The sequence below is a fragment of the Lampetra planeri genome, chromosome 20 (genome assembly GCF_965212315.1).
Source record: "Lampetra planeri chromosome 20, kcLamPlan1.2.h2, whole genome shotgun sequence".
NCBI classification, from domain to species: domain Eukaryota; kingdom Metazoa; phylum Chordata; class Hyperoartia; order Petromyzontiformes; family Petromyzontidae; genus Lampetra; species Lampetra planeri.
Genome location: NC_136126.1, coordinates 12,648,340 through 12,671,032, shown reverse-complemented (window position 1 = coordinate 12,671,032; position 22,693 = coordinate 12,648,340). Strand labels below are relative to the sequence as shown.

Below are 22,693 nucleotides of genomic sequence, written 5' to 3'. Positions count from 1 at the left end.
GACTCACACGCACAGCCAGAGACTCACACACACAGCCAGAGACTCACACATAACCAGAGACTCACACACACAGCCAGAGACTCACACACACAGACAGAGACTCACACACACACAGAGACTCACACACACAACCAGAGACTCACACACACAGCCAGAGACGCACACACACAGCCAGAGACTCACACACACAGCCAGATACTCACACACAACCAGAGACTCACACACACAGCCAGAGACTCACACACACACAGCCAGAGACTCACACACACTGCCTGGGGTTCACGTATCAAAGCTTTAATTCCTTTTCAAAACTGTTCAAGTGCGTTCCCAGTATCGTAATCGTAAATCCAGTGCGTACTTGGTAACGCATTATAAACGACTCAAATCAGGTAGACGGATCATTGCATTTGCGTGAGATTCATCGCGAGCCATGCTCGTTATGAAAACGGATGCAGAAAATAGGAGCGTGAAGAAGAGTCGCATCTTTCACTCTTTCGGTTGGTGGAGCATTGACGGGGCCCAGTGGTTGCAGAGGTTCACGGTTCGGGTCGAGCGGCCGCCCTGGTTATCACTGCAAGTGTTATTAAATGGAATAATGTGTCGTCTCCTTCAGAGTCTACGTTAAAACACCCGAAGTCACTCGCAAGAGTAGGCCATTGTGTGCCGGCGTCACGCTCCAGATTTGCCAGATTCTAAAATTACAGCACACAATAATTGCTCAATTGGTATTATCATGGGACCATTTTTGGCAGTATCTAAGTATGACAAATAATAAGAATAGGTTTTACCCTTTCTGGCCATAAAACCGGTGTTAAGATGTTCAAACACCAAATAGATACACTTTTGGGTCTGCCCCGTGACCTCTTGTCAGCGGGCGTTCGACACTTCATGTGGCCTTAACGTGCACATAGCCTGGCACAAGCGCCGTGGTGATGTCACCGCCATTTAGTGGCGAATGGCGGTTGTTGTGATACAGTACAGTAATTCCTCGGTTAACGAATCCTATGGGACCGACACTCCTTTAGAGCGAAGTCGTCCATGGAGGCGCCCCCTATTTTTGCAACAACAAACATTTTCGGAAAAAAATAACTTGAGAAATGATGCAAATCGATTCAAAAAGAGTTGTTAACGCTGTGTGTGTGTCCTGTAAACGCGATCGAGTGGGTTTTGTTGACTTCATTGGCAGCAAGTGGTCAGCCAGTGAGGAGCGTCTCCACAAGTCTCACTCGGCACGACCAGCGGGCTCCTGGTGTCAGTAAAACGTTGACCGTGTGGGGTTTTTACAATGACGACGTTATTTTACTACCCCCCCCCCCCCCCATTGATGTCATCCAACCGACGTCCATCTCGTGTTAGTCACCTTTGACTGGGCAAGAAGTGCAGCTTTAATCCATCTCTTTGGAAACGAAAATGCAGATCATAAGGAGGAGGGTAGAGCCGGGAGAGACGAAAGTGGAGTGGTGCGTTCATTGGGGTGAGCGCAGTCCACGTTCAAGACCACTTTAAACCAGCAGACCGCCTCAGGGCTACGATGCAGCAATGGATGCCTCTTGTATCCCGCTCCTCTCAAGTCCTGGAATGCCCCCCCCCCCAACATGCCTCCCGTGTGAAATCGCCCTTAGGCAACGCAGTTTCTGAAAACGAGGTGACGTCATGGAATGCATCTCCTGAGTTAACCGAGGTATTTTACTCCATTCCACTTCAGATTTGTTTATTGTAATCATTCAGCTGAATGTGAATATTTACAAAAATCTGGGACTTGGCTGAGTTTCAAGTTAAAGTGAATATCTCGCGCACCCCTAATTAGAACCAAATCTCTCATTAAATTAATCTATACAATGACTACTTTGTGCGGCACCCACTACACAGCTTATACGTTTGCAGAGATTATATATATATTTTTTTTTATTGGAATGGAGCTTGTTGTGTAAGTTCTCTGCTTCAACTCCATTTGAACGTTTTAAACAATCACAGGACAAGTTTGTCCCTGTTATCCTTGCGCGTAATTGCAACAACAAAACAACTCAAGTGACACCGACTCTTACTCGAGACAGGATTTCATTCTCGAGGCGTTCATTCAAACGACATCAAAGAGCGGCGAGGTTCCGCTGTAGGGCTGCACGCTGAAGTCGGTGCCGTTCTTCCGCTTCTTGCAGTGGCCAAAGTGGCGCACGCGGTACTTTCCGGCCTCCGCCGTGGCCGGGATGGCCCAAGACACGGTCGCGTTGCTCCGCCCGAAAACGCCCTTGTCCCAAATGAACCTGCAAAAGAGACGACACAACGCAGCACGAGCGCGACTCGCTGCGACACTGCGGGTCCGGCGTGCGGGGAAATACAGCTTGGGATGACGCCTTGACGCGGGTCGGACTTCGCGTTGGACCCGGACGGTTGTCCCGAGAATTGGTGTCTGCCTCGTTTTTTGGAGCCAGCAAACTGCTTCGTGCCGAGGTGTGGTACTTTTTGCGTTGAAACTTTTATCACGGGATAATGCACGGTGCTCATGACAGGCCCAGGCTGACTGAATGATGTGTCTGGGTTCGGTCGTCAATGAGAAAGGTGGCCTCCCAAAGGACAGCCTCTCTCTTTCGACGTTTCTGATCGCGTGAAATGAACACGTACGCAACATAAAGCAACATAAAGCATCGTCATTAGCCATGGTCATTAGGCATGGTCAATCCACTTCTGAATGAAGCCCCCCCCCCCCTTTCATGATCCTCCATATGAATTCAATTTCTCTTCCTTGGTTGTTGCTCCGTTATTATTATTGACTATCGCCCATCGTCCTTTCGAGCTTTGACACGTCTGGCCCAAGCCAGACTTAATCATTTGAATTCAGTCATTCGCCTGCATGTGTTCTCGACTCCCCGTGTTCCCTTCTCTGCCTCTCAAGTGTCATTCCAAGCACGCGTCAGTCCATACGACTTTGCGTGATTGTCAGGTTTTGTTCTGCAGTTTTTCGACAGGGTCGGAGGCTTCTGAACTATTCAGTTCTTGTCTATTGTCTGAAAAAAAACCCCACACCGTCACAAATGTTTGCACGAGGAACTCCAGCGCTTGCAGAGCGGAGCACCTTCCTCTGTCGGGCACCACGCTGTGTTACTGCGTTACTGTGGCACTGTGTTACTGTGGCACTGTGTTACTGTGGTACTGTGTTACTGTGGCACTGTGTTACTGTGGCACTGTGTTACTGTGGTACTGTGTTACTGTGGCACTGTGTTACTGTGGCACTGTGTTACTGTGGTACTGTGTTACTGTGGCACTGTGTTACTGGTGTCGATTCACATCTGCAGAAAGAGCCTGGCATATGGCCGTGGTGTCCCAATAACAGTGGTCGTAACCTTTCGTTCGGAAACAACTTCGTCTCTCGTCCTAAGGAATCCCCCCCCAGTCTCCACTCTGATGGAAGTGAACGTGGAGAAATGAGCAGCCGTGGTTTGTACAGGGATTTCATCTCAAGCCTAAATTGATCTTTCGGCGAGATCTTGCCAACAAAAGTCAACATTTTATGATATAACACTTTTGGCCAATGATGGGCGCAACGATCTTCTTATAAGAATAGATTTGACCTTTTCCTGCAATAAAACAATTGTGTTAAGATGTTAAAACACCAAACATAAACCTTTTGCAAGGAATCATGTCTGCAGTAACCACACGTACTCGCATACATTACCATGCCATCACAAGTATGTGTGGTTAAATGGGGACAGGATTCCTTGCAAAAGGTTTATGTTTTCTACTGGCAAGGGAGTCCCATAAGATCTTCTTATCACGTTGGAAACATTTAGCAAAGAGTCTTGGGTTCTCTGTGTACTCACACTGGAATGCGTTGATACGTTGAATGTAGAAACTCTTGAGCTATGCCTACTTGCAGCATTCATGAGAAGCATATTCCGAAGTGGAAAAAAAGACGACTTGTTTATCGGGGCGGTGACACAACCCAGCAGAATGGCATTGCCCGCTTATTACATAGCGTTGCAGTTCGAATCCGGCAGGCTGTCCTGGTTATTACTGCAGTGTGTTAAACCGTAAAGTGCACGACGTCTCTTTCACAGCGTACGTTTAAGTTCCCGCGACGTCTTTCGAAATGAGTAAGTCATTGTGTGCCGGCACCATGGGCCACATTTGGCCGCCCTGATTAACGCTGCGGTGTGTGGTAATTCTGGGGCGTGTATTAATTCTGGGGCCTGTATTGATTCTGGGGCCTGTATTAACCAAAAACTACTGCGCTCACAGTGGATGTTAAAATTCCCGAGACGTCATTCGCAAGAGAGAGCATAATGTGTGTTATGATCCAAATGTTTTAAATTGGAAAAGTTACTCACAAGTCACCCAATTGGGATCACGCACAGCAACACTGTCCCCAACTGCGAAACTGCTGTCGACTGAAGAACAGCAGCACCTTCCCTCGTGATGGCCCTGCGCGATGAGAGTGATCGCGCGAATGCTCCACGTACTCAATGATTGCTGTTAGACACCAGGAGGTGTAAATCGCGTCGTTAAGCCACCTTTTCTCAGAATGACGACGGCTTGCGTTCATGCAGTGTGGACAATGGCGGCTGGTTGCTCAAATTATTCTGGAACAATTATTGCCATCACCCCACTCAATGATTGCATTTACTCCACACTATAATTTCCCGTTCCCTGACTCGTGATAACGTGCACTGCACATTTCTGCTCTGTCTAGACATACCACTTGGTTTCCATCTTACCTGCCCAGACCCTCCACGACCTTGTAGCCACTTACAAAGCTCATCTCACTCTCTCACGTTCGCTCTCCCACCTGGTCCGCTCGAGAGAACGGTGCTCTATCTCCCAATGCTCGACGGGAAAAAAAACCCCGCAATTTAACACTTGTAGGCATTCGCGACCAAAAGTATGATTCGTAATAGATTTCTGGGTCATATCGCGTTAAGGAAAGTGTGTGTCGTAAACCCTCCTCTAACAACAGCCTCACGAGATGTCTGCCAGCTATCTGACGATGCGCCACCGGTGACGCTCGCCAGCATCACCGCTGGTGCTGCTCAAGCGGTCACAAATCGGTCACGTTTCTTCACGCGATAACTTTATTAATTGGCCACGTCGGGTGGAGGAGGGTGTACGACACACATTCTACGAGCACGATCTTATCCGAAAAATCGATCATTAATCGCCGCGTGGTGAGAAGTAGCCAATTAAAATCCCATGTTTACCAGCGATCGGGAACTGCCTTGCTGCCGATCCGATGTTCAAGTCTACCCCTCTGTTTATATCTAACTGCCATAGCTCTTCCTAATTTCACCCGAGTTTCTAAAATGTACTATTTCATGTGCTCGTAAAGCACTGCGTATTCTTGACGTTTCGTGCTCATATCGTAAACATCTTTTGTATGTCACGGTGGTGACATGCAAGGGGGCTCCATTTAGAGATGGCACTCAGTTTAAAATCCTCTACGTGACTTCCACCAATCTCAACACACTGGTTACATCTGTTAAATACTCTTGTGTAAGGTATGAAGCCATCGTTTGCACAATGTTCACTCGGCTGTTGGGAAGTGAGCGGGGGATTAGACCTCAACAATTGGGTATCTATGAAAGAATCACCCTGGTAACCTTTGCAGTATTACTGTACATATTTAATTATACTTTTGGGAGGATATGGAACAATGAAGCGCAGCTGGAGTGGTGATCAACGCACTCCTTCTGTGGTGCGTAGAGGCGGCGGCCCGCGTGGCGTGCAGGAGCTCTGCTCCTTGAGGGAGGTCTCTGCGCTCGGTGTGTTTGACCAAGATAAGGACACCGCATGCGGAAGTTGGGTTTTTCATGCACACCATTTGAATAGCAGGGCTGTGATTAATTCATTCATTGCATGGATGCATAGAGGTGCGGCCTGCGTGATAATGCGAGGCGAAGTCTCCGTCAGAGAGGAACGAGCGCGTAGCAGCTGGCAGCCGCTGGTGCAAGCCGCTACGGGGACTGCGTGAGCAGTGAATATGGTTTCAATGGAGTGGCACCCATCAGAGATTCGCTTCTAAGTGATTTAGCCAATCGATTGCTCTGTCTTAAGAGTTGGTGAATTGCAGATAAACCTACTAACTCGGTCACTTGGCCACTCACTCATTCAGTCACTCCCTCATTCAATCACTCACCCACCCACACGCTCACTCCCTCACCCACCCACTCACACACGCACGTACTCACTCACTCATCAACTCACTCACTCACCCACACACTCACTCCCTCACCCACCCACTCACACACTCACGCACTCACTCATTCAGTCACTTACTCATCAACTCACTCACCCACCCACGCACCCACCCACTCACCCACCCACTGCCTTCACATGTATATTTGTGGCAGTGCGAAGTTCGATGGTCCATGGCATGCTGTTCGTAGCGGCTGCCGCACACAGGAGAGAGTCTCTCATTCTCCACTTGTGCATTAGGAATCCGTGTAAGTGAAAAATAAACGAGTTTAAAAGCGTTGTTGGTGCATGTAGCGGAGGTGTTCGAGCTCCCTGTGGACTGAAGGAACATCGCTTCTAAACTTGCACACATCTCGACTCCGCCGGATGACAATCCATGTCACACGGCCGCCAATAAGAACAATAGCAGCAGCAGCAGCTGATACAATTGTCCTCTCTATGAGAGCAACCAGTGATAATCAGTTGTTGAGGTCATTAAAGAGCTCAACAACTGGCTGATAGATAGCAGCTACAAAGTGCTGTTGAACCGCAGCTATGCAAAAGCAATTTCACGTTCATGGATTTAAGGTGAATGGAATAACATGAAAACTGTAGTCAACCACATCTCTCCAGCACCGGCACGAGCACAGTGGTTGGAGTGGCTACGCGACACGTTGGCTTGGCCAGGGCACGTGGGGACGTCCCCCCAGTCCCCTCGCTCGTGTCCCCCTGCAGGAGAGGCGACAGATCGTGGCGTCTCACCTGGTCTCCCACGATGCGTCCGTGTGAATCACGCGCCAGGTCCCGGCTTGCGGGTCGCGCATCTCCACCGTGAGGAAGGTCCCACCTCGCTGAGCGGACGCAGGCACACAGAGAGACAGAGAGCGACACACATACACAGAGACACAGGCACACAGACACCGACACACAGACACACAGACACAACGACACAAGCAGAGAGACAAGCATACAGGCATGGGCGCACACAGAGAGAAAGAGACGTGGGCACACAGACAGACACAATACAGAGACACAGGCACACATACACATAGACGCAGGCACAAAGAAACACACCATCTCGTATCATCAAACATGCTACCATGGAAACCTTGGTAGCCCCGATGACGCTATAGACATTGTACGGCGGCAATGCACAGTGAAACGCACTACACTGAAGTGGACAAATCGTATATATTTTCATATAAACTGTTATGGATACCCGAGGTCTCTCTTGCAAAGGAGACTAATCCTGATCTCTTGAGTTCCCGCTTGCTTAGACAAACAACAAGAACTCGTCTTTCTCGAACTGCAAATTCACGATGAAATGTCCACCCGAGCTGATAGGAGTGGTAACCGAGGGCTCGGAGTGTGCAATGCGTAGGAGCGGCGATGGCACACGAGCCCAGCGACGGCCCCTGTGGTGTCGCGAGGCAGGGAGGCATTGCCACCACCGCAGTGTCGCGAGCCGATAGGTGCAACGACATCTTAACGATGGGCGGCGTTCTGAAATGTTCTCACACGAGGTGTGCCAATAAGTAGTTACAATGGCTGTCTCTTACTAATTGCATCGGCATGTACACTAAGTTTCACTTTACTCTGCGGTAAGACTAATTGTTTCTGGATTATGAGATTTAGATGTTTTTCCTCCCTGTAGTTTAAAGCGAGAGTTTGGGGGTGCGTCTTACATCTGGGTGTCTATGTGTCACGATATTTCAGCCTCAAATAATTTGAGTACCCGGTGCGGTGTGCAAGCATCACCACGAGGGAGGAAAAAAGCGGCCGGGCGTGGTGCTGACCACCCAGCCCCTCGTGTGCCGTGTGGGCCTTCATAGGTGCTGCTCGCTAACAGCACTTGCCCCAACAATCTGTTAAGGCTATCGGGGGAATCTTCACTTATACGATGTATTGACAAGAGGCTCATGTTGTTGGTGCATCTTGAGTGTCTCGTGATCCGCAGGATATGGTGGCACGCTGGCTTCCCGGCATTGCCACACATGGCACCGTCTCGCTATGGCCCCGTGGCAGGAGCGCGAACCAATCGCGTGCGGTGGGCACGACCACACCAAAGTCGACTCTACGTTCCTACGATACTGCATATTACAAACACTTTAGTGCAAAAATGACCCACTTAGCATTTACTTGCAAATAGTTAACCTAACCGAGTACAGCAACATATACATCCACATACCACTGATGGAGCCCGAAGCCGCGGCTGTAGGAGTAAGATAAGAGTGCCGAAGAGGAACCTTTGGTTTACATTGCCCACGCATTTAACAGAAGAGTCGAGATTGGCAGTCGGTCACATTTCCCAATCGCATTCACAGTGCTGCGCACAGCTTGTAGAAGTGTAGAGGTTGCCTCGTCCCCTGACCACTAGGAAGTGGCCGAGGCCGGATCCACGCGGGACTTGCGGATTCCCACTTCTCACAAAATCGAGCTTGACTACGGCACATGACGGGTGCCAGCCCACTGGTGCACGACGACTTAGATTATTCCTCCAAGGTCCTCTGGGAATTAAATTCATTGAACAGGGGTTGCCGGTCCCTCTCTCCGCACCAGCGCCCAGACGTGAGCCCCATTTGCCACAGCGGTGGATGTCTATCGGCACGCGGCTGTCCTGGCCTGCACCAGTCAGAGGTCAGGAGGTCACAACCAAACTCTGCATCGACCTCTGCTGTGTGGCCGAGATTTGAGGTCACAGATTTCAGGGCTTTGAAGACGAAGTGAGAATAACGTTTCAATAAACGTAGCAATGGGAGGTTGTCAGCCTCCTATACAAGGCTACGATTTTGTCACGGAGGTCGCCAGGGTCACACAAAGCGTGAATTTGAGTGAAATCTGTGGAATCCTGGAAGCGGCTATAGGAACAGCGAGATCAGGTGGTTCCGTAAGTTCCCGTGAGGAACTCGGTACGTGACGGACGGCTCGTCCTGCGCTGGCTCCCGTGCCCTGGCGGACACGTGGTGGTTACGGGGGTGGGAGGGACGTGGCGCCGTCAACAGGCAGACCGGTGCCCACGTGGCTCTTCCATCGAAATTGATTCCAAAACAACTTACAGTGGCTTCACTTGTCCACTTGGTTTCGGCAAAATAACTTTCAAATGGTTATGTTAACCGGTTTTTAAATACAAAAATAACTTAAACTCTATCTATTAGAAGGTAAACGAATGAATTTGTCGGCGGGCACCGTCCACCTTCCTCCGTGACTTTTCCGTAAAATCACAAAAACAAAAAATTGTCCTCCACCCGCACCGCATCTGTGAATTTTACAACAAATGACCAAGACAAAATCCTCGTCCCACGCCCCACGTGCGCACGAAGTGATTGCCCAAGCGTGTGGGCCCACGCGAGGCGTGAAGCGAGCGATGCTGCTGCTGCTGCCCCCTGCTGGAGCCGTGGCCAGGGTGAGGAGGGAGGTGAGGAGTCCAGGCTGTCGACGCTACCTTCATGCTCGCCCCGAGGGGCATGCACATGATGATGATGAACCCCTGCAGTCGGACACGCTAGCCAATGCGAAGCCGCGTTCTCCAAGGCGACTGCAGAGTTTGGCTGTGAACCCTTCGTGTGTGGAATGAAGGGACGAGGCATGGAGGTGGACAGTGGCGCTGATTGACGGCGCTTCGTGCGCGCACCGCTAAGCGCTGGACGAGTTCGCGGTGGCATCCTGGGAATGCGCAGGCAGGTGAAGCTCCTTGCCCCCAAGTTCAACTTTATCCCTCCATTGGAAGTGGCGCATACGATAATGTAATACAATATACTCTTAATTTTCTTCATTTAAAGTCCTTTTGCATTGATAATTATTGCTGGGAGTGGCTTTTACATTTTACATTCTCACCTGATTAAAATCATCCGTATTAAAATATCAACATCATGTACTTGCCATGAATTCCACAGAGTTCCTTGGATTGCCACTGACGAAAGTGATGGAATAGGCGTCTCCCTGGAGTGCACATCAGCAACAACACGCGGAACGGCAAACACGTGTCACAGTCACTCGTCACAATTTACACAAACAACCAGTTCCATTCTCTTGCGCAGTAGCTGCTGGTATATATATGGATATATAATTGTTTAGGGTAATACTGAGTTAATACTGCGGCGCGCTACAAGTTGCAATCATTATTACAGTCACGCCGGCAATAGGCGTGTATGTATGTTGAACTTCTTTCGCACCGTACGTAGCCAACCGTGCTAATCGGAGGTGCGAGGGAAGGACAAGAAACTGAACACTTAAACCAGTTTTAAAGTAATACATTTTCAATCTATGTTTAAAAGTGCAAAGCTCCAGTGGCATCCTAATAAAACAGCCGTGTCGGCACCGCAAGCGTTGCTCTGCCCCGCCAGGAGCGAGTGCGCCGTGCTGCGCACGGCGGCCGCCACGCACCTTGCTGTAGGCCGGCTGCGTGGCCGTCAGCACGTCACCAAAGCTCGTCCCGTCCGGGGCCCTGTCGGCCGGAGTGTCCGCCAGGTTCGACGAGAGTTGGGACTCGTTGAAGAGCGGCGGACTGGGACCTTGTGGCAGGTCGTGCGCCGAGCCCTGCAAACGAAGGGCGAAGTCACGGGCCGCGAGTTCAACCCAATGCGGCGCTAGTAGCAATGTGGGAGTTTACTTCGTCCTGAAATGTTGTTATGATTGTCGTTGCTAAATTGTTGTCGTGTTCTTTCATTGCTTCATGTAGCCCGGGTTACCCTTTGCATCTGCAGTTCACATCTTCAACACCGACACCCAGCTTCGTGTCACTGCCATTCGCCTCTTGGCCTGTCCTCCTCACTCCCCCAGAACAATACATTTTAATTTCCTCTCAACCTCGGAGAATGAAGTTCTCACCTTGCTCTTCACGCCAAAACCTCCTTTTGGTGATCGTGTCGATGGCTTGCCTGCCTGCCTTTGCCCTCCACATTGTGGGGAATTTCACGGCAAAAGTGATGGCCCACATATTCCACCTTTCCATTCTCGAGACATCCAACTCCTCCCTCTGAATGGCACTCGGCTCTCGTGCGCCCTAGTCGTAAACTTGGTGCGACAGATGACCCCGACAATTAGCGCCCTATCTCAATCCTCTCCCCCCTCTCATTGGGATCTTTGAGAAGAGCTCAATATAAAACATAAAATCTCAATCTGGCTTTGATTTAAAAAAAGACATCACAGCCCCTGTAGTCCTCGATACTCTTGACTTTGTCTTCAACAGTCTCGAATCTCGTCATCATTACGCCTCCCTATTCCCCGACTTGTCAAGAATATTTGACACCGTGGATCTAATTGCCATGTTACAAAGTCTGACATGGGTACATTCTTTGGATCGTGCAATCAAATGGATGTACAACTACTTATCTGATAATTTAAAATTTGTCTCCGTCCAATAATAATACATCATCTGAAAGGACCCGCCATTACTAAGGGAGTTCATCGGGGCTCTGTTCTTGTCCCTATCCTGTGTCCTCTGTACATCAGCAACCTACACATCTCCAGTCTGCTGATAACACATCCCTGATGGCCTTTGGAAATTCCCTGGAGGAGTTACAACAGCATCGACAACAAAACTTTTATTATGTTCAACTTTAACTAAATGTCCTAAAACTGTTTGTCAATGTTCTTCTTGGTTCTTTCGGTAAAGTCACATAGAATGGAAATAATAAAATAATAAAAATAAAACATAATACAAGAATAATATGTTATTATATATTTTTATTTTATTTTTTTATGTTTTATTTTTGTTATTTTATTATTTCCATTCTACGTGACTTTACCGAAAGAACCAAGAAGATGAATCCCTGCAGTCACGAAAGCTTTAAATCTAAATGTTTGTCAATGCTAAAAAGACCAAAGTTACGATATTCTACGGCTGACACAAACCTGTCTCGCCACCTGTGCATATTATGGCTCTGGACTCGCACCGTATTGAGCAGGTTGATATCTTTACATATCGAGGCATTATCCCGGAATCAGAACTCTCTTTCAATACCTACATTGACCACGTGGCCAACAAGATAAAAAAAAAACTAATGGATTTAAACTAAAACTACATTTGCGTAAGGAAGCCAGGCTGTATCACATGTCTCAATGGGATTAGTTAATCTCCTGGTTAAATAAAGGTTAGGACTACGCCCTATATTCGTCAAATCACAAAATAGAGGAGGCACTATGCCTCGTTCTCACATATGTGTCTCTACACACACGACAAAAGTGTTTCTTTTACAAATCGCATCAGCCACACGGACTTCTGGGAGCACGTAATTTCAGCAGCATTGGTTCAACGCGAGCAACCCTCTGGATCGGTTTTGACATTCAGTCTCTCATCAGCAGAGTCAGGCTTGCTTGAACCAGTGGTGTTAAAGAGCTGGGAATTGATTTGGGCTAAACCTTTGCAGCTTCGGCGGTTTCACTGCCGACGTCGGAAGTCACCAAAGTGAAGAGACAACATTTTGGTTACGTGAACATCGGTCGGATGTCGAGAGAGTGTGGCAGTGGGGGGAGCCCAGATGGTTTGTGAAGACAAAACAAATGGGGCCTCGTTTGCAGCTGACGCGCGAGACAATGTGGAGTCTCTTTGAAGGAGGAGGAGAAGGGGCTTGTGCCCAAGCCCGTGATGTTTCACTTTGCTCTTTTGAGTGCACATTCCACTCGACCACGTGCGTGCGACTTGCAGAGGGCATCAACATCAACGCCACGTGACTCCCAGATGGCCCACAGCTGAGCCGAGCTGCTTAGTGCTCGAGTGGGAGCAGCTGGGGAGTAGCAGCAGCTGCTGCGTGGTGGGGGCTGCGAGGTGGCCAGGAGATGTAGACACAGCCACGGATTCTTGAATCCGTCTATGCGGAGCTTTGAGTGCCGCCCCCTCCTGGGCGTGCTGGGTTTCCTCCGGGTTCTCCGGTTTCTTCCGACACGGAGGCAAAGTCCCACGACTGGAATTGGCCGCACATCCCAATGTCGCAGTGCCCTCCTGACACAGAGGCTTGAGACTCGGCAAGGCTTCCCAAGGTGAAAATGCATGATTATTATTATTATAATTTCAAAGTGCCTGTAACACATGAAGGCGATGATTCATAATATATTGTTGGGTGAGATCACGAAAGTAAAATGTGCTGCACACCATCCTCCACGGTTGTCCACGTGACAATTGTATTCGCTTGCTGCGTCAGGCGGGGCAGGGTGTATGGCACACATCTTACAAACACGATCTGACCCAAACATCGATTAAGAATCGTAGTCGCTCCCTGGCAGCTTCGGTGACCAAGCCACAACGAAGCGTCACAGCACCACGGGGGGGGGGGGTGATGGCATCACGTCCCGGAGAGGCACGAACACACGCGGCCACTCACGAGCGCGAGGCGCATGCGGCGACGTGCTCACATTGGCGATGGCGCGAGCCAGGCCGCCGTAGAGCTGCAGGTACGCTGCGAGGGTGTGCGGCCCGTAGATGGTCGAGGCGCCTTCGTACCGTTGAATCTGACGACGCAAAACACAATCGCGACGCGGTTTGCAAAAGCGCAAAGGTCACGCAATAAAGCATCTCTCGTGTGTGCGTGGCGCGCCGGCGGACCTAACAGAATGAGTCAAGTTACATTATGAGGTCGCACTCATTACACAAAGTGCTTGCCATGAGTGAACCACAATATTTTGCTGATCTCGTAAGGTAGCATAAGCCATCGTGCAAACTCGGGTCATCCTCGCAGCGGCTTTTGGTTAATTGCCAAACAAAGACGGTCACTGCATCTCTCATTTTCATCTGTGCTTCTGCGGCCGTCTGGAACGCTCTTCCTCCCGATATCAGGAAGCCACTGGAGTTGTGCACTTTTAAATCTAACTTGAAAACTCACTTCTTTAGAACTGCTTTTTGTGTTTAGTTTGTCGTCCTTCCGCCGAATCTCCGATTAGCACGGTCGGCTACGTACGGTGTGAAGGAAGTTCAACATACATACATAAAGTGTATCAAGTCTTGTCGAATTTGCGTGGTTACATAGTGAGCACTACTGTGAAACACGTTCATGCAATAAACATTCGTGATCGTGAGTTCAAAGTGCAAATTCGTTTTGTAATTTGGGGGAATGAACTTGGCTCCAGGAGACAACAGGACGTTGTCCCTCCTGGAGCGATCTCATGGGGCCTCCAATGCCCCATGAGAGGGTGCGCGGTGCGTGTCTCAACACATGCGACATTGAACTCTCGCACGGCTGTGGGAATCGCGTTGTCAACTGGACAAAGACAAAGATCCCCGTATAGCCCCAACAGACTGTTGGGGCAAGTGTCTTAGGGAGCACCTATGAAGGCCGGCATGGCACATAACGGGGTGGGTGCCCAACACCGCGCCCGGCCGTCTTTGTCTCCCCAGTGGCGATGTTACGCATCGCACCAGGTACTCATTTGAGACTGAGTCAACCTAGGGCAGGCCCATGACCAGTTCAGATAATCGTCACTGGTGTTGGCCGTGAGCGGGAATCGAACTCGTGTCGCCGGGTTTGTAGTGCAGCGTAGCGCTAAACAATCATGTCAGTTTGATAATACAATGTACAACGTGCCAGTTGCAAATAAGGATTTCCCTTTATTGAGCACTTAAACCCCACAGCAACTCAAAGCCCCTTACATCTCATCTCAAACGTTGCAATGTCCTGCTGCAGTCTAGCCAAGGGGACCCCCCCCCAACGGCAGCTGTCCCTACACGGTGCAAGGTTTAAGCAGTACCGGCTTGCCAAATGGCCAGTCGCCAGTCAGTAGGGGACGGTGTTATGCACGTACGTATGTTGAACTTCTTTCGCACAGTATGTTAACAACCGTGCAAATGTATTTGTTCGTCCTCCTATTGAGAAACTTGTGAGTATCTGACGCAGTCTCGGAATTGGAGCCGTAGAGGAGGAGGATTCGAGACGGCAGCGCTGACCTGGTACTCCTCGAAGGTGGTCACATAGTGGGTGTACACGTTGCTGAGCCCCGATATCACCACGTCCGCCGACTGGAAGAATTCATTCCTCTGCAATTCCTACGGAAGAGTAATCGGGAGTCGTGATACACGCAACTCGACTGTACTGCACAAACTACACAAGGGGCATTTTGTAGCAGTCGTTTGTGTGACTCTTAAGTGGACAATCACAATCGCGGAGATCGCTACCGTTCACATTGCAAAGAGCGAATTTTGATACAACACATAAGCCTTCAAAGACAAATTAGCTGAGTTATCCCATCTTCCTTACAACAAATAACGACGCGAGATCGAGCTTAGATATCGGGTCAGGAACGTGATAACGTTCCGAATGAACTTCAGTCGCGATTGATTTGCCGCACTGCACCAACATGTGGCGAGTCAAGCCACGCGATGGGTTTACTCGGACGGGTTTGGTATTGTTTTGGTTTTTACTCCGGAGTAGAGAAGAAGCGTTACAAACAAACATGGTCCCTGTTCTCCCAGGAGCCAGGCAACTTGCAGATCGTCTCCTTTCCCCAAGCTCTCGTGGCAACAATCTCGCTCAATCCAAGACATGTTAATGACGCTCATCTACTACAACTTCAATGGCGCTGTTTGTTGCCGGCCCGGGCTTATGCCCAGCAACAGTTAAAGCAACAGTTGTCAGACACCGCGTGGCCGGCCACCCCGGCGATATCCACACGTGTGGTGGGCGTCCTGACGCCGAGGCGTTTCTCACCTTTTTCACAGCTTCTCTCAGCCTCCTCCCCGACATCGTCCTGCTCATCGTCACAACAACATCGAGAAACGCGACCGTCAATTTGACCTTGCCATCATCACCGTCGCCGTCGGCGTCGTGCCGATTCGAACGCACGGTTGCAACAGATGTTTATTTCAGAGCTCGTCGTCTGCACGTGACATTTTTTTAAGGTGAAATATTGCGAGTGGTGTCGTCGTCGTGTTTGGTTTGCGGCGAGGAGAGTGGCGGCGCTGGGTAAAGGGGCTCGTACGTGAACTCTCCAGGCACGGCCAGGACGGCAAAGTCCCCAAACGTCACCATTTGGACGTCGACGATCTCAGGATGCCACGGGAGAGGGCGAGTCATCTGCTCGACACAAGAACACATCGCTCGCTGCACCGACGCACGCTGCACGGACGCACTCGTGGTGTTTGTTACGTGGTTCTTACTTTGTATTGTTATAGATGTACACATCCCATCAGCCATACGGCCTTCTGGTAGTGGCATACTTTGAGCAGGACTCACTCCCAGAAGGCCGCGTGGCCGATAGGATGTGTAAAAAAAATGTGTTTCTTTATGCAGAAACATAGATATGTGTAGGAACAGATATGTGGAGGCATACATTGTTTGCTTCGTTCATTGGTCAAACCCCACGACCGTGGAAGCAGCGCATTCCCACGAACAGCAAAGTCGCGACTCACATCTCCGGTGTCCAAGAGGATGGGTTTGGGAGCCTGGCATTCCGTGGTCTCGTTGGATGGAGGGCCGGAGAGAAAGTCCCGAATGGCGTCCCAGAATGCGTTTCCCTCCGTGGTGCCTGCAGAGGGCAAGGGTCAGTGCGCGCCACGAGGCGGATGCCACGAATCTATCTCCCTGCCGAGCCGTTTTCACTAAACCAAGGGGTTAACAAGAAAGGAATGGGTGGCACAATTAGCATTGACCAAACTAACTCACTACCTGACAATCGTCAAAAATCGTTATTATGAGGCAATCATTGACATAAATAATTGGTCACACCAACTTGATCTCCCTGGGCTGTGGTCAGTGACCTGGTTTGCTCTTGGTAGATTCTGACGGAGCACCTGGTGATATCTTACAACACTGGAGCACACCGCAACATCGGAGCCCGGGATGATTTGTTCCGATTATAAGAGCAGCACTACTCTTGTGAGTATGGATTACCAACTGGATCATAATAATGACGACAATATTTGTTTATTTATGCTGGAAGCCACTCCGATTAGTATTTTCAGGAGGATCTTAAATTGTATGTGTTTTATATTAAGATGTGTTCACACAATGAATGAGTGAAGTGGAACACCCAGAGAAAGCCCAGAGTCTGAGGGGCTAACATTCTATTTTTTTCAGATGGAACAGATGATACAGTAAACCCTCTATCCGCGAGCGGTACTTTCTGGAAAACGCTCGCAAATGTAGAAACCTCGTTCCAATGGGAAAAACATGGGGTTACGTTCCTGGTACAGTACACGTGCACATGGGGGGAAGTGGTAAACATGATCATTTTGACGACGATTTAGGTGGTGGTGATGAAGTCAGGAGGATGACTCCTCGGGACGATTCAGGTGTTTGATAACAACGCCGCACAGCTCGTTATCAGTTTAGCAACACTTTCCCTGATTGCATTTTGCATTATTTTTAATGGACCTCACAATCGACTCGTTTCTATCAAAATGTATAAACGACTGGACTGTAAGTACGTATCAAGTAAAAGTGCACACTGGCGAGTTCAGAGCGAGATGAGTGCGAGACTTGAGGACGAAGCGGGCAGCCGAGGGGGCGTGCCCAATCTTGGCGGCAGACCGTTTCAAATGTAGTAACAAGATCCTGCACCTCCTCGGTGTGGGTGGTGTGTAGGCACTACGCACAACTCGCCAATACTGGAGTCCGGTGGGTAGCGAACAGAGAATTGGGACACATCTAGCAACTCGCGAATCCGCCTCCTCCTGGCGAGTCAGGCTACGGCTCCCTGATGCCCATGGGAAAGGAGTTTCACAGCATTTGTGCGGTGATTCACCAACCCTCGCTGGCTCCAAAGAGCTGCATGACCGGCCACATGCACAGCTACCACCGCCAGGCTCTGCAGGTAAGGTGAACTGAAAGAACTTTCAACATTTTAACACCAGCACAGGCCGTAAACACGAAGCTCGCGCATTGCTCATTCAAAAGGCAAGTGCACACGACCCCTTTTTTTTACTGCGCAACCGAGCCAGCCAGGGCTGTGCCGAGCCAGCCCAGGGCTGTGCCGAGGCAGCCCAGGGCTGTGCCGAGCCAGCCCAGGGCTGTGCCGAGCCAGCCCAGGGCTGTGCCGAGCCAGCCCAGGGCTGTGCCGAGCCAGCCTAGGGCTGTGCCGAGCCAGCCCAGGGCTGTGCCGAGCCAGCCCAGGGCTGTGCCGAGCCAGCCCAGGGTGTATTTCCACTGCACAGGCGGAGCCGCCCTGTGGAAGTCCCACGCAACCAACGAGTGATGATGTCTTGCATTGCACACCCAAATTCACCGACCGACGCAACACACGATGAAAGCGACGAAGCCCGCCGCTGGCCCTGAGACAGATTTGCACGTCTCATGAGGCCAGCGTATCACGCCATTTGTTCTGTATCATAGTTTGGAAGCCAGGCGAAAGCCACCCCACTATGGCGTGGCTCGAATGTGCCAATGGGAAGAGGGTAAGAGAGGTGCAGCTCACGTGTATGAGAGACACAGAGCCAGGAAGGCGCCTGGAGACAGTGGTGGAGGTGACGCAACGTGGATGTGAAGAGGTCGAAATGCCGCCGCAGTGCACACGGCGATCATCGTTGGGCAGGGAGGAGTGGAGTGGTGGGACTGTTGTTCGTGTTAACACGGTTGTTGAGCACAGGCCCAAAATGTCAAGCGGCCAGGAACAAACAGTAGTCTCAAAGTTATATATATTTTTTGAAAGTTAACACAGTTCTGGAAATGAGCAGGGTTATTTCTATAAGCTGTTGTTGGGTTCCGGCCAGAACTCCATTTTCTTGCAATTATTGGAAAGAGTCATCGAAGATATTGGTAAAATACCCTCATAGAAGGACACTCTGGAAACAGCCTCCAGAGTTGAGGCTTCCACCGGTACGACATTATACGCTTGAAGATTTGATAAATGGATGTATGTAAATTTAACTTCTTTCACACTGTGCGTAGCCAACCGTGCTAATCGGAGGTGCAGGGGAAGGACAACAAACTAAACACTAAAACAGTTTTAAAGAATTGTATTTTCAATCCAGATTTAAATATGCTTTGAGGAACCCATTGTCCATGTTGTGATTAGACCGCTGTGTTACTGCTCCCCCTCTGCCGTAAGCCGACATTTCCCCTCTCTAATCCATCTGGTGCCATGTTCTCCACTCTCCTCTAATTGCCTGATGTCGTTGCATCCCTTCCCAGTCATCACACATCCCGTCTCTTTAACATTTAATGTTAGTTAATGTAATTCTCCCTATATGTATCGAATTAGTATGACATCATTGCTAAACGTAGTCTTGGAGCTGTTAAATTTGAACCGGTGTTCAATGATTTTCTGCTGTATTCTAAATGACGTGATGCGAACCAGCTCGCCCAAGAAAAATAGGTCACGTTCGTGACGTGTGTCTCACTGGGCCTGTGTTTCATCTGACTAAATAATGCAGTCTGCCGTTGCTGCTGCTGCTGCTACAGGAGGAGGCGTTTACCCTGCATGATGTTCAGTGACCCCGGGCCGTCGGTGGTGCCGGCTGCAAAGCTGTATCCCAGGGCCGGTTTGCACGTCTTAGCCTGGAGAACGAACAGCGACAACAACAAGAAGAACAACACCACTCGCAGTGCCACTCGTAGCGCTGCCTTGCAGTGCAATGCCCAGTGTAGACTGGTACGATACGTTCAATCAGATCAACAGAACACGTGGTAGTCGCAGCATTCTTATAGCACAAGGCTGTCACGAGCTCACACTGTGTTTCACGCAGGGGTGTCGTCTGCCTTCACGCGCGACAATACAGGGACATGTTGCTCTATGGGTTCACCCAGTCACGCTGGCACGCGGTCGCCTACTCTGCTGCTAATGACATCAGGGGATTTGTTTACGTCTGTCCGTGACGCAGGCGGTGCATATTTCACGGTTAACACACGTGCAGTATTCACCAGGGTGGCCTGCCAGAAGGGAACCGTGAACCTCTGCAACGAGTGGCGAGGGCGCTACCGCGGGGCCGCGTCGCCGCTCCGCGAAGCAGTCTTTTAGACGGATGTCTTACTGTGTGAGTGGAGTTGAACCGAACAACAACATCGGTCATGTTCACCCACTGCTGGGCAGAATTCACCGGACCGGTCAGCGTCCTCCCCTCTTCCGAGAACAGCTCCTGCAAGAGGGAAAAGGGCACCTCGATTTGTCATGCCCCGGCGCAAAGAAGCACAGATAGCACTGGCAAACTCAAGACCGGAACAAGTTATATCATAGTTACATCACAAGTTATATCATAGTGTTGGGCAGAGGGAATCAACTGGCATCCCATTTTAGTCAGGTTCCAAAGTTGACAATGGTGAAACTCTAATGAGTGGTGGCCCTGATTCGTATAGAGGTTTTGCTCGTCATTCCTACCTTCGATTCGTGAAATAATGGTCGCTTGTGTAGGAAATATGCTCAAATCTGTACTTACCAATTCATTGGCGCAATTCCACCGTTGGAGGCAAGGCTCAAAGTGGGTGTGGTTATGGCAGGGGTCAGGGCAGTGTGCCACGGCAGAGCCGCCAGGTAATGTGAGGAGCATTCCATCACTAGTGGAAAGTTTCCCCAACGGTCGAGTCAATGAATGTTTGTGTCTGAGGCCTCTGGAGGGAGCACGGAGTGGGTGTGTGGTGACCCACTCCGCAAGGTGCATGCAGCAACGTTGAGCAGCATATTACAACACACACTGTGGAGGATTCTCCACTTTCCTCAGCAAGTTTAGAGCGTCTCTGGGCTCCGGGAATGCTGACTTGGAATTCTTTATCTCCGACAGAGATGAAGGTGAGAATGAAGATTTTGCCAAAGATAGTAATTATTTTTATGGCAATGCGAATCATATTGCCAACGATGATGGTGATGACCCCAATAGCTGCATGAATCTGGCCTGTGCAGTACGCAGATGTTGCAGGTTTGTTGGCGGCCTGCGTCTAACAATATAACGCATCGATGACTTGAATACGGACGACCATGGTGGCTCCAATCCTGACCCTGACTCCTATATATTTGGAGTTTGCATGTTCTCCCTGGTGGATTATGAATTGTTCTCTGGATCCTCTAGTTTGTCCTTCCACATTTAGAAACATCTGTTCAGATTATTTGGCTGCTCCAAGAAATTCCACACATGTCACGATGATAGAAGCCACTTCTATGAGCTATTATGTGTGGCCAGGTCAATTCTTAAAAATAGCTAATAGTTCGCTGGGCTTTACCTGTTAAATAAAATAATTTAGTTTTAAAAGACTTCAGTTTTTGTATCGTGAGAGTATGTGTGAACATACATAGAGGAATACCAGACCACGCACATGTTAATTTATAGGCAAGTGTGCCACTCTTTGTCACACGTCCTTGGGCGAGCCTGATTGTGAGTGGTGCAATAACCCCGGTGAGGGCTGTGAGCAGTGGCGCTTGCTCCGTGACCCGGTTGCCGAATTCCCTTGAGTGCGAGGGAATGGGCTGGCATTCCTGGCTGGGTTGGAGTTCAAGTGCAGGCTAACCTCTTGCAGTCATGACTCAAGGGGGTGTTTCATTACAAATTATGATGATCATCATTAAAGTAGGAGTGCTATGATGGCAATATGACAATGCTGCTGAGTCGTATGGTTATTACTACTCCGTTTGTTTACCCAGGAAAGCCTAAATGAGTTCCAAGACTCTTTTTCAGGAGGGTCCTGCCAAGTTTTCACAACAGCGGTTGCTGCTGTGTGTAATCTCAATTGAGTAATTTGCAAGTAATCTCTGAACATTGGGATGTTTGACCAATATCAGTTACATTTTGCGGTTTTTTGCTTTGGAGGCAAACTGGAGAACCCAGAGGAAACCCAGACAGCACATGGGGGAGAACACAGAAACTCCCCACAGCAAGATGCTCAAGTGGGGCACGAGTGTCGCCGCTGCGCCACCACCTCCCTGCTGCCACCGTCATGGTAAGAGTGTTAAGATGACAATATGACAATGTCCATGTTGATAATGATGAAGCCGACTTACCTTGGCCTTTAGGTAAATGTTTTCCCCAATGCGTTTTGTACTTTCGAATATATCGTCTCCAGGTCCCATGCTGATGCACGTCTTTGACTGTGACAAACAAAGACGCTCGCTGCTTCAACAAATCACCCTCCGGGCACGATGCACACCTTGTTCACCACGAGAGGGCGATGGTACCCAGAATGCCCCAGTCTGCTCCGTAACCCCGAGGGATCGCCACCGCTAAGGGCTGTGTCTCATGTCCCCCTGGTCCCACAGTTTGGGAACTGCTCCTCTGGCTTCAATAACCATTCCTGACATTATTATTATTTAGTCTCACTGAGTCTCAAGATTCTTTTTTCCGGAGGGTCCTGCGAAGTTTTTACAGGAGGTGGTGGTGATTGCTGTGCCTCGTCCCGATTGAGTAACTTGCGGATAACTTTTAAAATGAGAAAAATGTGGAGCATTGTGCTCTCTCTTGCGAATGACGTCACGGGAATTTTAACATCCTCTGTGACGGAAATATTTCTTGTTGTTAATACACACCTCGGCGTTAATTATGGCAGCCACAGGATTTGAACCGTGAACCTCTACAACAAGCAGTGAACGCACTGTCACTGGGCCATGGCACCACCCGGAGGCCGTGGCATCCGCCACACGCATCTGTATTCAAAGCCTAGAAGACTCTCTGAATTCCAGCTTTGTG

The 22,693-nt window shown here is 49.7% G+C and overlaps 1 protein-coding gene across 1 annotated transcript in view; it reads right to left on the bottom strand.

The window, feature by feature from the left end:
• Window positions 1–278: 278 nt before the first annotated feature.
• Window positions 279–22,693, bottom strand: part of ASAH2 (N-acylsphingosine amidohydrolase 2) — a 43,881-nt gene continuing 21,466 nt past the window's right edge. Inside the window, exons 9-20 of the mRNA XM_078603610.1 lie at window positions 22,012–22,098; window positions 20,057–20,161; window positions 19,502–19,583; window positions 16,499–16,614; window positions 16,069–16,163; window positions 15,798–15,837; window positions 15,038–15,136; window positions 13,513–13,608; window positions 10,546–10,698; window positions 10,042–10,101; window positions 6,925–7,013; window positions 279–2,261 (exon numbers count right to left, since the gene is read on the bottom strand). Of these exons, the coding sequence (XP_078459736.1) occupies window positions 2,078–2,261; window positions 6,925–7,013; window positions 10,042–10,101; window positions 10,546–10,698; window positions 13,513–13,608; window positions 15,038–15,136; window positions 15,798–15,837; window positions 16,069–16,163; window positions 16,499–16,614; window positions 19,502–19,583; window positions 20,057–20,161; window positions 22,012–22,098 (1,206 nt within the window). The 3' untranslated portion in view covers window positions 279–2,077. The remainder of the gene's footprint in view (window positions 2,262–6,924; window positions 7,014–10,041; window positions 10,102–10,545; window positions 10,699–13,512; window positions 13,609–15,037; window positions 15,137–15,797; window positions 15,838–16,068; window positions 16,164–16,498; window positions 16,615–19,501; window positions 19,584–20,056; window positions 20,162–22,011; window positions 22,099–22,693) is intronic.